Here is a 17,187-nt window from a genome sequence, read left to right on the forward strand (position 1 = left end):
CGGACTAGTCAAGTTCCCAGTTCTCGGATGTATATATAAGTTTAAAAATCGATGTACACGAGTGCATGTATGCGTGTATACGCGATGCGTTTTCTCGCTCTCGCGCACACGCATACACACAGACACAGGCACGCAGTACAGCTTCACCAAATGTGAGCTACACCGTGCAGCTCTTGTGTTGACGAGTTTTATAGGTATATCTCGGTGAATAGAGAAAGCGTCGCGCCATTGCTGCCGCTGCCACACTGCCTGCCTGCCTGCCTGCAACATAGTCGCGGCTCTATCTCTGCCTATCTCTGCCACCGAGTCCTGCTGCATGCACCGTGAGAGAGAGAGTGCAGATTTGGATTTTTTCTACCAGCCGTGCTCATACATAGAAGCGAGCTTTTTCTATGCACTTTACACACACACATACAGATACGAATCGAAGGAGTATTGCGTGTTGTCCTCGTGCAGTAACGCAACATGTATACGTATACATGTGAACGCTAACACTCGTGCGACCATACAAATATAGCAGAATTGTAGGCAGCAATGTAGAGCGCCACACGGACGCGCGCGTATGTATGTGTGTGCTTGCAGTTACGCGCGAAAACGCTCTTACTTTTGCGCGCGTTCTCCCTTTCTCTCTATCTCTATGACTCTCCTTCCTTTTTTTTGTAATTTCCGATGTGTGCGTTGATTGCTACATGCAAAAATCATCAGAGCACGACTCTAGAAAATAAACGCGGAAAGTCTCTCGCGCTGAATATTCAACGACGACGACCGCGAAAAGCTTCCGCGACATTCCCCCGGACTAGGTAGTGCATTCCATAGCTTCGGTATATAATATTTTGCATTTTCAGCTCGTCGACGTCGAGCTAGGCTCAAGAGAGCTCGAGCCGCGGAGCAGAAGCGACAGAACAATCGATGCTTCGTGACAGGCTCGTATATTTGGCAACGTTTTTTATTATTACGCGTCTATATTGGCCTAAGTAAACTCAGCTCAACTCCACTCTACTTTTGCAGCCGAGATGGTCGAGTGCACTAACGAGTCAATTTCAAGAAAAATGTTTGCGTACACAATGATCCTTTGCGCTGCTCTCGCACGCGTGTCAATGATTTGCTACTCGCGATAGTTCCGCAAATCGCCCCGATGCCGTATACGATCGCAATGTTGCCTATGCGCTGTACACACCCGATCGTTCGTCCCATTCGGCTCGTCTATAAGGTAGCTGGCATTGGCGTAATTGCTCGGCAAAGCAGGTATTTATCGCAAGCTCCAATCATTCTTTTGATCGGCCGTCGCGCTACTGCTGACCGATGGTCTCTCTCAAAGCCGCGATTTTTCATCCTGACGATAGGCTGCTAGTCGCTCTGGTCCTCGGGGCTTTTGTGCTTTCGTGCTTGCCTGCTTGCAGTGAGCTTCGTGTGTGTGTGTGTGAGTCGATCGGTAAACTCACACGTTGATGTATACCGTATGTACAGAAAGAGAGAGAGAGAGAGAGAGAGAGAGAGAGTCAGTCAGGCTTGCGGATGTGTATAGCCGCTGGACTGAAATTTCGGCTATTAATGTTCTATCGCATCAGGGGTGACAGCGTTGGGATCGACGCGCGGCGCAGATGGGATGTATTGGAAATTAATTAACCGCCGTAGCCATAATCATGCATGTTTACTTATTTACACTCGCATGATATCGGACAGCGGTGGGAGGGCAGAACGATTCGAATGATACGGACGTATACATGCCCGATGCGTTCCGTTGCACGTCTCGTTTCTGCGTAGCAGCCTGGCCTATACTACTGCTGCACTGCACCCAAGCCCCAGCCTAGAGGTATTATACAAATATAACGCACCGTATATATATATATATATACGGATATATAAACAGCACATACAACTCTCGCGTTCGCGGCATTTGATGCTAAACGCGAGCGATGGGCTCGGCAAATATTAATCACTTGTTCGCTGAGTCGCGTACCTACCAGCGCCAGCACCAGCACCAACACCAAGCCCAACACGAGCAACATCAGCATCAACGCCGGAGCTTTAGCAGCTACTCTGTGTATATAAACGTCGTGATATATATCTATATTGGAGGGATTTTGGTAGAAGCTGCAGCAGTGCACGTTTCGGAGCCGCGCGCGTAAACAGAGAGAAAGCTGCGCCGAGCTTGCATGACTGCAGGCCGAAGGCGGAAGGGGGCCTAGGGCTTTTCGTTGAATTTCATACGATTTTGGTATTCGGGCGAGCTTTGCGCTCGCGTCGGCTCCGCTGCTGCACTCAGCAGCATCGCGTTCTAGCTCTCTCTCTCTCTCTCTCTCTCGGCGCGGCGAGCAAGAGAAAAATCTACCATCTACGTACAAACCCACAGCTTCCACACACCCACGTACTCGAGCTGTAGGTGCATTCTCTATCTATATACATTAAAGTTAGACTCATGAAAAGTCAAGTGCAAGCGCTGGCTCGTACTTTACTCTCTCTCTTTCTCTCTCTCGCGTATCTCTATCGCGTGCAATCAAACAAAGTAGCACTCAAAGGTCAGAGTCAGGCAGCTGCATGAGGCAAGTAGCAGCGGGCTGGGGTATTTTTTTCTCCGTTTTTTTACGCTGCTGCAACACCCCCGCGCGCGAGCGTAGAGTCAGGCTCCTCCGCACGTCGAACGTTTATTTCGACCAGTGGCAACGGCTCGAGTCACGTTTCGTTCCGAAGAGGGTACTTTTACCCCGAAAGCTTTCGAGCAGCGTAGCTCTGCCTCCAGTTACTTCTTCTTCTGCTGCTGCTGCTGCTGCTGCTGCTTCCTTCTGCCTAGCTCTTTTTCCTCTTCTTTTTCCTCTTCTGCTCACTGCTATTGCCTCTCACTGGATACGTCTATATGTACAGCTGCCTGTCCCCGCAGAGGCCACATCTTCTCTCTCTCTCTCTCGGCCATCGCCGAGAGCGTGCAGACGAGAGAGCTACTACGCAGCTACTTAGTCCCTTTTGACTGAGCCAAAATAAGCCAAGCGGAAGCACCTCAAGGGATTCTCGCCGCTTGTACATGGAGATTTTATTACATTATCTACTTTGTGCTCAACTTTTTGCAGCGCTATCTCATAGTCGTGCGCTCGAGCTATGTATATGCAAGCGGCGGTCACGTGTATATATCATCATCGTCACGAGCGGCAAACATAATGCGCGCGTCGTCTCATCACTTATAGTCCATAATAAATAGGGAACAAGCCTGCAATAGGTCGTTGGTCGGCATCGTTGTCGTTTAGGTACTTCGCGCATCGACTGGCAAAAAGATTCTCGCTTACGCAGCGATATACATCTCGTCGCGTCGAGGGCACTGCTCAGCGGCCCGGATTATACTTTTACGCCGCTAAAATCTGCAAAATCTGATGATGCTCGCACGTTGTACTACTACCTCGAGAGTGTCGAGAGCCCCTTTGATATTAGCGCGCCCCTGCACATTCTCGACGCCGGCTAATGAACTATAATGGACGAGCGGTTAATTTTTCAGCTAGATAGCGGCACCGTCGTCGATGCGTCGTTGCACTCAGCGGAGTTGCTGCTGCCGCCGCTACTGCTCTTGGCATGGCAATTCCGAGAGTCAAAAGGACAATGTAAGGAAGCGTATCATCGTCAAAGAAGCATAAGAGCAGCAGTGGAAGCTAAAAAAGTGGAAAGCGACTGAGAAAGTATATAATGCGCTCGGAGGAAGCATCGCTAGAAGAGAGAGAGAGAGAGAGAGAGAGAGACGAGCTCGAGCGAGCTTGCAGCAGCTTTCGAGCCTCGAGCCTGCGGTGAGCGCGATAAAGCAGCAAAACATGCTGCCGAGCATAGTCGCGCACCGTGCACGACTACCTGTACATAAACTGCCATATTATACGTATACGTATACACGCTTGCGAACGTACGTATACGCGCTCGTATGTTATACATATAAATATGCAAGGGCACAAAAGCTCGCTTAACGCACCTGAGGGATTGCGAGTTATCGAGGGGAGGAGAGTAGCAACCAGAGAAAGCTCAACTCGGGGGGCTAATGCGGTAACACGTTATGTCCGGCGAGGTTCAGCTGCTGCTTGCTGCTCTCCGGGCAGCTATACGGGAAAGCTAGTTCGTGGCCTCGTGAGCAGCTCGGCCAACCAAGCCGCATTAATTATTTCGATTGCGAAATTCCGCATACCAGCGGCTAGCTACTGAGGCGGCGGTGGACCGGCACCCCAGTACCGGCGTCGTCGTCGTCGTCGTCGTCTGCGCATCGCGTCGGGACTCGAGAGTCCGAATTTCCGAGAGCAACTCGAGGATTAGAAAATAAAACGACTCCGACGGTACGCGACCAAAGTCGACACGATGACTTGGAAACGAGAGCTTTGCGAGCGGCCATCTTCGTCATCGCGTCGTCATCTTCGTCGTTCGATGCGCGGAAATCATTCTTTTTTTCCTCTTTGGACTTTTGTCGCGTACCGGTCGTTAAAGCGAGAATCGCGTAGTAGCAGCTCTCTCTCTCTCTCTCTCTCTCTCTCAACAAGCAAGCACGAATTGTAGCATATTATATATACGCTCGCAAGCTCTTTGCTTTTTGCAGTGGCGCGCGCGCGCGTTAATGCATGCTCTAATGTTCTCCGTTTTAATAAACAATCCGAGAACGAGCCACGCCGCGCAGCAAGGAGCATTTAATAGCGATGTTGCGCTGCTGTATACGGTCTCGCGCTTAATTACCCGCATTCGTGGCGCTGCCGCTTCCTGCCCTCTTTCTTACAGAGCTCGAGCTCGAGCTCGCGAGAGTAGCTGTTTGACTTGAAATTACGAAATGCGGCCCTGCTGCTGCTCTACTTATGACTAGTGGAGCGGGTACATTGTAACGAAGACGCCGCTGCAGCAGCGTCGTAGTATAGCTACGCAGCTCTGTGCCATATTAGCCGTGTGGAATTTTTTTAAATAAGTCGCGAGAGCACGACAGAAGGAAGTTTGCGCTTGCAGCGTACTGGATGCGGTGGTGGCGGCGGCGGATTCCGAGGCAGCTGGGTGAAAAAGCTCCGGCGCTCTCTCTCTCTCTCTCTCGCGCGCGCGCGCTTGGCATTCGAGTCGCGTTTCGCGCGTGTTGCCAGGGACTTTCTTCGCTTCGGGATTATTTCTTGCTCGCACACGCATCACGTAGTCGCGCGCCTACGTGTACACAAGCAAGCAAGCAAGCCCCGTGTGTATGTAGTATATGCGGGGGCCTCGTTTTATGTGCAAGCTCTATATGCTCGCGCGCACCGGCAGCACCAGCAGCAGCAAACGCCACACTAAAGCCGAGCTCCCGATGAATAGCGCCGAGAAAATCAGCTTATGAGCAGCAGCAGCCTATACGCCGCCGACTCTTACGTGCATGCCTCTGCCGCCACCGCCTTCCGAGTCACCCGAGTTAACCGCGCCGCTATATTATATAGCGCTTCATTTTTCCCCTCCTCTATATACGTATAAAGAGGCACAAGATCTAGAGCTGCGTCGTCGTAGTCGTGCGCGTGTGTGACGTCGTATGTTCTCAACCCCTATTTCATATGTTGCTCTTCGAGAAAAATTCGATTTTCACGCCAATCGTGGGAAAAATTCGCTGTTACATTATTTTTTTTTGCTTCTTTACTTTTTTTCCGACATCAGCAGCGTGTCCGCTCAATCCGAGTGACAATATATTCGCGCTTACGTGATATATTAAATCTAGCGCAAAGTCGCGCGCGCGTAACATTTCCGCGATATATTATGATTCTATAAGGGATGAAAACGACGACGACGACGAGCGAAAAACTGACTTACTTTTTTGCCATTAACTTGATCATTTTTCTGGCGTCGAGCTCCGGAGTCGGGTGGTAACGACGACGACGCGCAGCGGTGGAAATTTCAATTAAACCGGATTAAATGATAGACGAATAGCGAATTCGCAGTATATTCCGAAGGGAAATTCACTAAATGTTGGGAAATTACAGGGGAGCTGCTGCTGCTGCTGCTGCTCGTACCGGGCGCAGCAGCAGTAGTAGTAGTAGTAGTGCTGCAGTGATACCGAACCGAACAGCGAGCGAGAGAGCCGTTTCATCGGGGATAATGCAAAATGAAATTGTCTCAGTAATCGTCGTCAAACACTGTTGTATTTATATACATATAGATATATACGATACGCGTGTCACACAGTGCCTCTCTCTCTCCCTCTCGCTCACCGCCGATGTACGTACATATATATAAATTCATTTACTATAGGTAGCAGGTCGAATAAACCTCGACCGACGAGTATTACTTTGTTTCTCTAGTGTATGTGTATGTGTGTGTATATATACGTACGATACTGCTGTGCTATTGCCGGGGGTACACTGCCCTGTAAAATTGACCCTCTACTGTCTATATCGGTTCGTTCTCTCTCTCTAATGCCTTCCCCCTGGTGGATTGGCTGCACTTACTATACACGACTGTACACTATATTCGGATGTTCTGACAAAATCAAAATTATTTCAGCGATCGATCGCCGCCGCCACCGCCGAGCTGCCACCTTTTTCGGTATATTTTACGCGATCTCATTTGCATTTTTCGGGCGCTCGTAGCTCGTTTCGCTGATTTGATAATCGAATCAGTCGATTCTTCATGAATAATCAATTCCGTCATTGAATTGTTGTACACGATTCTTTAATTCGCTGCAAAAATTTTTTCTCTCACGTCTTTTAAAATATAATTAGCATTTAATTATTCAATAAATCATCGCGCGATGAACATTTTGTGTATTGCGTGGATATATATTTTTCATAAATTCCTCGTTTTGCATATAGTAATCGGATATCCAGTCAATATTTTATTTTATTCGTTTCAAATAAGTTTCGAAGAGATAAACTGTTGATTCGACGAATGGCTTCTGTTTATTTTTGTATTTACTTTCACAAAAAGATGTGAATTTTATCGAGTGAATAGAGCAATTATGTAAAAATCAGCTGTTTGGATTGACTACATAAATTAAAAGAGAATCGACTTCATAATAAAGGCGATTCAATCCAAGTTTCTTATTTATTTATAGCTCACTCTAGATGTGTCTCAGATTAATCAATTCAACAAGTTTTCACACCCGTTTTAAATTTTTTCATTGTGATGAAGAAAAGTCTTTCCAATGAGATCTTTCACATAAGAAAAATGTACTTTTACAGTATTTTCTTAAAGTAATGGATAATTTAAAATTTTGGATCGGTAATACGCATACAATTAACTTATGTACATAAGAAAACAGTCGTTGGAGTTAAAGATTTGCAAAAGTCAAAGGCAATGTACGTCATCAATCAGTTTTAAAGTAAAGCTTTGCCTCAAAAATGTTATTTTATTGAAAAAAAGTACGATTGATAAAATTCGGTTTCAAATTGGCTACGTATATTACTTGAAGGCTAGGAAATGTCATTTTTAAGTGAATAATTAATGTTCTAGACTGCAAAAAGTCTAGCAGTTGGAATTTTTAAAAATAAAACATAACTATTAATGTTTGATAGGATTTTCAAATGAATGTATAGGATTCGATTGAAAGGTTTAATTGCCGTTCCGGGATAAAGTCAGTAAAAATGTTATTCGTATATTTCGAAGGAGGCAACGAGAAAATCTGTGCTCCGAAAATAACGCGTAGCGCCGATATATGAGTAAATTAGTTTTATCGATCGAAACAGCTGTATTCTTTTTTTATTTTGCAAAAGCTCGGAAGGTAAAAAGGAAAAAAAAAGTGAAAAAAAATCTCGCCGATCTTTGCACGCAAACGCGGTCTCAAAAGTCAAGCTATTCCATGCATACCGCTGCACTTCGCCGTGAGCAATTGAAATTTCGTGGCTCATTATTGGGAAACGCGGCTGCTGCTGCTGCCTTATGGATATATGTACGCAGTCGGTGTAAATATACATCAGCTATACGCCTGCAGCAACTGTCAAGGCTGCTGCTGCGCGCGTGATGCGCCGCGCCGCGTGGCATATAAACAATAGCCGATACAGCAGCAGCAGCCAGTAAGTGAAATGGACTTTTGTTCATTGCATCCGACGACTGCTCCGGGGGGTGGTGGTCGATCGCGCTGATGATGTCGCTCTGTATTTATGGTTTTCATCGCTCGAATCGGCCGGGCGGCCCCGCTTTGTTTATCCGTCGACCATAATCCGTTTTTGTCGCGTATATGCCGCTGCTGCCTCGTGTGTATCGTGGAGGTTTGTGCATCTGATACACTGGCGTTGTGTATATACGCATCGCCCATGGCGGCACACATACACACAGGTCGAGAGAGAGGCTGAAGCCGGCTTTGCTCTGCAGCACCGCGTGGAGCACAGGCACATAATATCCGCGCGCGTATATACGCCAGCTCGCGGTAGATCGGCCTCGTCGCCTGCAGGGCGTTTACTGCCAGTACGGCACACTCGTTAATGCTCCTCGATAAACGGCCTACATTCGTGCGTGCACAGGCCCAACGAGCAACGGCGCGGAGCAGAGCAGAGCAGCTGCCTGCGGATTCGATGCTCGCGCTTTTTCATTATGCATGCTCAATGTACGGATTATTGGCTTCCGGCGCACGGCGATCGCTATTTTGCGCCAAAGCCATGAGTAACGGATGCCCCGCGCGCGCGCGTTCGTTGTTATTAATACGTATGAATACGTACGCGCATAGGACACGGGAGTCGCATCGAGGCCGCGGTTATATATATGCGAACGACGCTGCAATCCGAAACGTTGCTCGTAATCGAAGATAATCGAGCTCTCCTTATCGATAATAGTTTTCCGACCGCAATAAACGAGATTTTTTCCAAGGGAATCAGCTGCGCGTGGCTTCAAAGCGCTGCACCTGTGGGCTCGTAAAAGTGCATCTTGCATGATTGTTAGCAATGAACTTGGTCGATTGCTCCGGGAATATAAGCTGAAAATTGCATCACACGTATTTCGGCCCACATTACGAGCGATGGTATAGTATAAGGCTGCGTACGGCATCGTAACTAGCGCAATGCATCCGATTTGGAGCAGCAGCAGCAGCGAACTATGATCTCAGAGGTTGTAAACGATGCATGAACGCGCCCGTTATGTTGGCAAAGAGCTGCGTTCCCCCAAAGAGCCCGAACGGTCTTCTAGGGACGTGGCCATGTATGTGTGTGTGTGTGTGTGTGTGTGTGTGTGTGTTTGTGTGCCCTGCAGATCCTGGCCGCGCTCTTGCGGTCCCTCAGCGTGCACTTTCGGCTTTAGCAGGTGCGCTAATGACCCCTCGGAGGTCATAAGTTTGGCCGAATGTAGGCAAAAGTGCCGTTGAGCTGCTGCTGCTGCTGCTGCTGCTGCTGCTGCCGTGAGCGGGGGGATAGTGCACGTGCCCGCACGTGCTTTGTCTGTATGCTGCTGCTGCTGCTGCTGGCCGTGCAAGTTGCGCGCAAGCTCATCGCCAGAGAGATAGAGAGAGAAAGAGAGAGCTTGCGGCCGCCTCCAACTCCAAGGAACCTCGTGGCCTTTCTCTCGATGGAAGAGGGGTTCGGTGCAGCTGCCTCTCTGTGTGTGCCTTCCTGATCCCCCCTGCCCCCCCCCTCTCTCTCTCTCTCTTTCATCCCCCTCGCGCTCTCACAGAAAGGGAGGGAATGGCGTGTTGGCGCCGCGCGCATCCACATAGCTCTTTCGCGCGTCCGAATGCGAGCGAGAGAGAAGCGACAGCCCTCCGTGTGCTGCTGCTGCTGCTCGTCGTCGTCGTCGTCGTCGTCATCGCGAGAGGCCAACGTGTTCGCCGCTCGCCTCAGTGCGTCGCGCGAGCTCGAGTCGCTCGGATCTGCGCGCGAGCTTTTCTCTCTCTCTCTCTCTCCTGAGCTTTCGCGTCTGTTTTATCCAATCCAAATAATAACAAATTCCCGCGAGTTTTGCGAGTGGCCCGCCAAAGAGTTGCTACGTTTTCTCCTACAAGGTTTCGGCGGAGCTTGCAGCTCTCAGGGCCCCGCGCGCGCCAAAGAGTTCGACCGATCACCAAACTGTGCAGCGTGCGTTCTCCGATCGATCGTTCTTCGGCCGCAGATAACTGGAGGATCAGTGACCTGTAAGGTTGAGCCATGAACAAAATTGCTTGCCACCGACCGACGACTTCGTCTTCGTTCTCACGAATCTTCAACTTGGAAACTGCTTTTAAAACTGCTCTCGAATGAAGATCTCGCCAGCATGAGCTGCCCTGGAGGCATCCATCGTGTGACATAGCTCGAGCCTCCTCCAGCTCGACGATCTTCTCGATTGCACCTCCTCGTTGTTGTGAAGCCGAAGAGCACGTGTGGCAAGTGATTCGACCGAAGATCGAGCTAGCTCTCTCAATCTCTCTCTCTCTCTCTCGCACCTGTGCTCCGATATGTCACTCTCGATTCATGTCGAATCCTAGTCTCGGTCAATTTATGCTGCTGCTCCCTGGAAATCCTTTTTTATCTTCATCACTTTGACTCGCTCCGCCGCTGACCGGATCAACGCGGCTATATCATGGTTAGCCTGGGCTTCGCTCGGTCCTCGCTCTTTGCTGCCTTCGTCCTGTTCACCATCTCGCAAGGTTCGTACAACCACTTTTTTATTCCTTATACATTTATCTATTAATTATATCTTTTGCCTTTTTTGCGCTATGTGCGAATGCAACGCGCCCAATTATTGTTATTATATTCTCGACTGTTCCAGTTCTCGAACTTTGTGTGTGCCTCTGCGTTACCCACTGTTTGTACTTTCTCTCGAGTGACCGCGAACGTAAACACTCTTTATTCATTGTTTAAAAGCCGCGTACTTCGTCAGTTTGAAATTTATCTTCAAACTTTCTCAAGTGTATTTTTAAGTGTTTACAATAATAATACCTTGGAATCATCGAATATATGAGTATTATTCATAAATATAAACATTACGGCTTTTACTGCTGCATTGTACATCAAAATATCATAATCAAAACAAGAGAAAAAATCATTTTAAATTTAAATGAATATTTTCATCGCAAAATCAAATCAAAACGACAATATATTAGAGTACCATTAAATTATACCGTCAATATTGATTTTACTCGTGATTAAATGCAATTTAACAAATATGAATAACGCAAACGCGGTAAAGCACGTAAAAGATCAAGTCTCGAATTTTTTTGTCGGAAAGTTAAAAGCCATCCCAAATTGGTGTGTGAAATTATACGAGATAGGAGTTGTAATAATATTGAACTTGTGCAAAAGTTTCTCCCACCCAAATAGTATACCCACAATTCGAATCATTTAAATAATTACCGAATGGGTTATAACTTTCCTATGTATTTACCTTTTCTTGATTCGAGTCCCATCCCCGCTGCTGCTGGCGCCGCATTAACAGTAGCGACTGAGCGCGCCGCGTGTCGAACCTTTGTAGTTGAAATTAGTCTGTCAGCGTTACCAATTTTCGGCGCAGGGGAGAATCTATTAAAACGTATAACTTTTGTGCGATATATAACCGCCAAAGTCATACAAAATTTAACCGATCGTCGTTGGATTTAATTGACGATGTTACGTACGTGTGGTTACTGCAGCTCTGCACGCGCGACTACGTATACGTATATACATTGACATTTATGGGCTGAGTTTTACATTATCATCGTCGAAATCCTCTATTAAGGCTTAATTTTGCTTTACGACGAGAGCAACGACGTAAAAAAGTGTAAGAAGGAAATACCCCGAGAGAGGTAAAAGAGGGAAAAAACCTCTTGAACGATCGAACTTATATATAATGCAATATGGGCACGCCGTAGTCGAATGACCGTTAGCAAAAGTAATAAGTATTTTTTTTTTTTTTTCATTTTCTTTTTTTCGCAAACTTTGAGAAATGCATCGAATCTCGCTCGATCTTAAAGAGCTTGTACGATCGAGTTTGAACGAGATACTTTTGCAAGCGCGCGATCTAAAATCTCTTATATGGGACGCAGCCAGGTACAAGTATATATAGGCGAGAATATTCGCACGAAGCTGCGCTGTGCGCTTGTAATTCGCGAGCAACATGTGCAGCGAGTTGGCTGGCAATAATATTGTTAAGACTCATATATATAGGTGCCGCGTGTGTGTGTATGTATAGGTGAGCTGCGAACGCGAATGAGAACGGTGTGTTGGTGCGCGCATATGGGCCCCCTCGCCGGAGTAAAGGCAGCAGCATATAGTAGCCGTCGCCGTGCGGCGGCTATTTTACGGGAGTACGTTTTTACGGCGCTACACGTGCTGCTATCGCCGCAGCGTATACGCGAGAGAGAAGGAGAGAGAACGTCCGTCAAAGTGCAATAAAAAGAGAGCTCCGATGAAAAAGTTTGGATGGCCGCGAGTGACCTTTTTTCCCACCCTCTCCCCCCACGCCGCAGCTCAGCTATAGTCCTCCTTTTGCTCGCTAAGGCTATTATGTAGCGGCCCTAATAGTTACGAGAAACATTCTTGCGCAGCGGATTTTACGGTGGGTATAGCAGCGCGAGAGAGAAAGAGAGAGAGAGGCGTCGCGCATGAATTTTTTATGCCTTTTCCAGAGCAGTGATAAGAGCAAATAAAAAGTCAGGCCGTGCGCACAGGCGTTGAATACGGAATTTCGAAATCCGCTGATTAGGCAAAACCCGGCAGGAGTCCGTTCGGTGTCATCATCCTTATACACATATACGCTCTTTCTATATCTCTATCTTGCTGTGGCCGACTCTCGGCTGCGACGAGTAGTACATTTTTCTTCAACCTTTTTCCCTGTGCACTTGCTGCTGCTGCCGCTGCGCCCCTTTGTGCGCCTTTTATAGCAGCGCCACGGCGACGACGGACGAATTTGCATTTTTGCCCGCAGAAGTACGATTGCGAGTTTTCATGGCCTCGTATTAAAATTGATATGGCAGGAGCCGCTGCTCCGTATACGTATATCGGGTTGACATTTCGCCACGCGGATTATACGGCTCTCCAACTTTTCATAAGTTGTCAAAAAACGTCGATCCATCGCACGAAGGGTGGTGTGGGCGTCGTCACACGCTGTCAGTCCAATACATATATAGCAGCTGTAAATAATCGCGGTGGCAGTGCGATAGACCGTCATATATACGCTATTCTTCTGTAAAATATTAGCCGCGCACGGAGCCAGAGGAAGGAAGAGGGGGAAAGGACGGGCGGGGCAGGGGGCGTCGGAGCGTAAAATTTAGGACGGTATATAACATTCTGCGGCGAGTGATTATATACGCTGTTTTTATTGATAATTTCCTACAATGGCTGCTACCGCGGCGGCGCACACAAGTCAAATAAGAGAAACGCGAAAGTTGTGCCCGGAGAAACGTTTAACTTCTTAATTTGAGCGAAAAATTTCTCTCGTCGAGTAAAGTTGATAAAGTTTGCTGCCTTCCCCCTTCGATGCAGAGAATGCATAGTTTATAGCGAGACGGGTGGCAGCGGCGGCAGCGGCGGGGGAGGAAGGGTAAACTTGTGAAATACGAGGTAACATTTTATAATCTTTCCGATTGCACGAGTCGCTGCTGCGCGCTTCATTCGATATAGCTCCTCCGTAGTCGTAGTCGTCGTCGTCGTCGTCGTCGAGTCCGATAAATGAGTAGTATAAGTAAACGAGTCGCGAGCTTTTTTTCTACTTTTATTTTTATTTTTGTCCCCGTCGCGCTTCGCACGGGTCGGCCGATAACCTGATGCTACCCGTTATATACGCGCCATAACGGCCTGCGAGGGCGGATGAGCGAGTGCGGCCCATCGACAACAACAACAACAACGCAACGACGACGACGACGAACGGTGCGCGCGCTTTATAGTAGTTAATATGTTGCACCGCTCGACAAAAAGCAAAACAAAACACAAAACGCGCGATGCAGTTTGTTGGCGGGTTGTTTGTCAGTAGCAGCGCGCGCGCCGAGTATATAGATAGATTGGGAGAGAGTAGAGTAGAGGGAGGAGGAGGAGGAGGAGGATGAGTACGCGCGCAAAGAGCGCTCGTGTCATGTATCATCGACTGCAAAAGTCACGTAAAATATCGACGTTTCCGTGCGTGACGCTGCTGCTGCCTCATCGTCGTTGGTCTCGCTGCGTCGTCGTCGTCGTCGTCGTCGTCAGCCACGCTGGCTCGGAAATGAAGTCTGGACAAAAAGCACCGGCTACCCCCCGTCGAAATAACAATAACTGCCGTAGAGCACCGAGTTCACGAGCGAGAGAGAGAGAGAGAGAGAGAGAGAGTAACAGGGACGAGAGAAAAAAAACGGCCAACGCTCGCGTGAGCATTGCTAGATACGTGTGTAGCGTCGGCCACATTGTCGGTCAATAAAATCAAGCGCGTGCATTATTGTTATAGTTGCACCCGATCCGCACGATATATATGCCGTAGCATGCATAGCGCATATATATATACATATACAGCGTGGCCTGTACAGCGTCGCCCATCGTAAATAATCCTCCGAGTGTAAATTGCTAACGGTCCACTCGACGCGGCTCTGCAGGGGGTAGCAGCAGCAACTCCGAGTTCGTACACTTGCGCGCGTAGTCCACGTACATATATAGCTATATATAAATCTGTGCTGCGTCGTATGCGCGCGCGAAAAGTCGTTCGATTAGAATTTTGCCCGATTGAAAAAAGCCAGGCTCTAGCTGCGAACCATACCACTGTGCCACGCGCGCGTAAACTCCGAGCACTGCGTGTACGTACACCTACGTATATGCCGCGTATATAGGTGCAGCAATAAATATATACATACACACACACGCAAGCGCGCGAACCTCTATACAAACTGGCAAAACTTGTGTGCTTGCGGGCGTATATGTATAGAAGAGCGCTGCAGAGACCGCAGAGAATTGTGGCAGCCTGTTACCAGCGCGCGCGGGCAAACGATCTCGCTTCCATTTCGCTAGCCTCGACGTCGCTGCCACCGCCACCGCCCAGACACGCGCGCTGATTAAGTCGCGGCCGAACGAATATACGAATACGGCCGATCCACGCGTGTCATAAGTAAAGTATCCCGCGAGCAGCGCGCGCTATCTTTATTTTAATTGCGAGCTCGCCAACTGCGAGATTGCCTAGTACGTACGTACTGCAACTGATGCACTGCTGCAGCTGCGGGCTACAACTGTATGCCGTACTACACCGCTGGCCATTGGGCCGTGTGCTCGCGCGCCGAACGAACGCAAACAACAGGTTGAAAAAAGCCATGGGCGCAACTCGCTCGCTCCAGATAAGATAATGTGGCGATTTATGGAGGATGCTTTCGCCCACACGCTGTTTGGGGCGTAGTTTTTCCTACTATACGTACTACTACTCGCTCCGGCGCCGAGTGTGTAAGGCGCTTTATATATAGCGTGACTCTCTCTCTTTGCAGCTCTCTCTCCAGGTATTGCGAAGGAAATTTTTCCCTATCCCCGCGATATCACCGTCGAGCTATCAGTTTTAGTATTTTACAGCTGCGAAAAAAAGTATGCCGAGAGTCGAGCTCGCGCGCGCGCAAGTCCAATGCGAGAAATTATTATTATTATTTTTTCTCCCTCTAAAAAAAAAAAGAAAAAATAGAAAAAGCTCCGAGCTTCGTTTCTAACGAAGAAGCTGAATGGATTGCACATATAGATATGTATACACGCGAGGAAGAATGGATGGAGAGAGTAGATTGCTTTCGATATCGCAATCCGCGCGCGGCGCAAGCTCGATCTCGACTCGGCCGAAACAAAAAAATCGCGCGCGATTCGATGCTATACGCTGCAAAATTAAATAATAAAATGTGAGACGCGACTAGTGGTATAGATATATCAACGCGGAGTCGAGCAATTACAAAAGCGGTTTCACGTCATTATCCCACCGCTGGTGTGCCGCTATACAGCAATTGAATCATTCCGAATTACGCCTGGCGCGCGCGTTTGCTTCGAAACACATATAGCATAAATGGTATATACCAAGCGCGTCCGTGTCCGTGTGCACATGTATATAGAGACTTTTTCTCTGCATAAGTATGTATCGTTGTGTAATCAAGCTGTAGCGCTTGTTAGAGAGAAGAGCTTTGAAAAAAAGCAAGGATGAGGAATACAGCCGCGCAAGCCTTGGATGACGGGGATGAGGCGCGGTAGGCAAGGGGAGAGAAGGTATGACTTTGCAGGCGCGCGCACGAGAGAAAGAGAGAAAGAGAGAAGCGTTTCTCTCTCTCTCTCGCGCGCGCGCTGGCACAAAGCGCGCATAATCACACTCGCTGGCGCTGCTCGCTGCAGACGAAAAAGCTCAATGAAAAAGAGTTGTAGGGAAGAGCGAGGTACGAGATGAAAAAGAACGAGAGGAAAATGTATACGTATGTATACACGTGGTTGTAGGTGTGAGCTAGCGCCTGTATACACAGACGCGCACACAGAAAGAGTAGGGAGAAAGAGAGAACTCGACTCGCTCGCTCGCGCCGCGTCTACAGAGAGAACTGACACGACGAGGGCATAAAGAGAGGCAATGTATATAGAACAATGCCGGGGGTGCGGAAGCTCAGGATAATAAGGTGAGCGAGCAGCAGGGGCTGTAGGTATATCTATAGCTACGTACATAGATAGAGATGGATATAGCCCTGGCACGGCTCGGCTTGGCGCGCGACACAGAGCAGACCGTGCGCGAAGAGAGAGACAGAAAGAGAGGAGAGAGGAGCGTGCTGTATAGCCGGGGACGAGAAAGAGATAGAGCGGTAGTAGTGGCGTAGTAGAGAGTCGACTCGCAGCGGCACGTGTACGTGACCGGAATGCGGCGTCCTCGAAGAGCGAATTACTTTGACGAACTCGTCGGCTTATCGCGTAGCTTTCGTCCTGCTCGTTAGAAAGCTTCCTGCCGTTGCCGCGCGCCGACCCTCTGCCGACTGCACTGCGCAGCCCGACGTAGTATAGTAACACGAGCCAATCCGCCAGTCGTCCTTCTCTATACGGTACCGTTCACGCAGTAGCGGACACTCGCACGGCTCTACGCGCTTCGAGCACATACTCGCTACTGTGCATACACGCGGCTTTGCAAGCTGCTTCAATACGTCACTGGCCCGTAATACGCAACTGTTGCGGAAACTAAAGGGCACGTGTTACTCTTTTCAGTCGCGTCTCGCGCGCCGAGCCAGCTCGCTGCAATTCGTGCTTAGCACCTACCCACCCCCGCTTATACACTTTTTTCCTGCAATTCCTTCCTTCAGTCTTTTCTCCTTTTTTTTCGCGCAAGCCAGAGCTCGCTTCGCGGCATATATCTTTCAGCGGCAGCAGCAGCGTCTGCCTAAATATAGGTATACGTAAGTAGGCTAGCATC

General features: G+C 48.6%; 1 protein-coding gene across 1 annotated transcript in view; it reads left to right on the forward strand.

The window, feature by feature from the left end:
- The first annotated feature begins 9,735 nt into the window (after window positions 1-9,735).
- The window catches only part of LOC106651002 (carbonic anhydrase-related protein 10), a 114,499-nt gene continuing 107,047 nt past the window's right edge, over window positions 9,736-17,187 (forward strand). Inside the window, exon 1 of the mRNA XM_014369327.2 lies at window positions 9,736-10,498. Coding sequence (XP_014224813.1) covers window positions 10,432-10,498 — 67 coding nt within the window. The 5' untranslated portion in view covers window positions 9,736-10,431. The remainder of the gene's footprint in view (window positions 10,499-17,187) is intronic.

The sequence above is a fragment of the Trichogramma pretiosum genome, unplaced genomic scaffold (assembly GCF_000599845.2).
Source record: "Trichogramma pretiosum strain Unisexual culture from Peru unplaced genomic scaffold, Tpre_2.0 scaffold139, whole genome shotgun sequence".
NCBI lineage: Eukaryota > Metazoa > Arthropoda > Insecta > Hymenoptera > Trichogrammatidae > Trichogramma > Trichogramma pretiosum.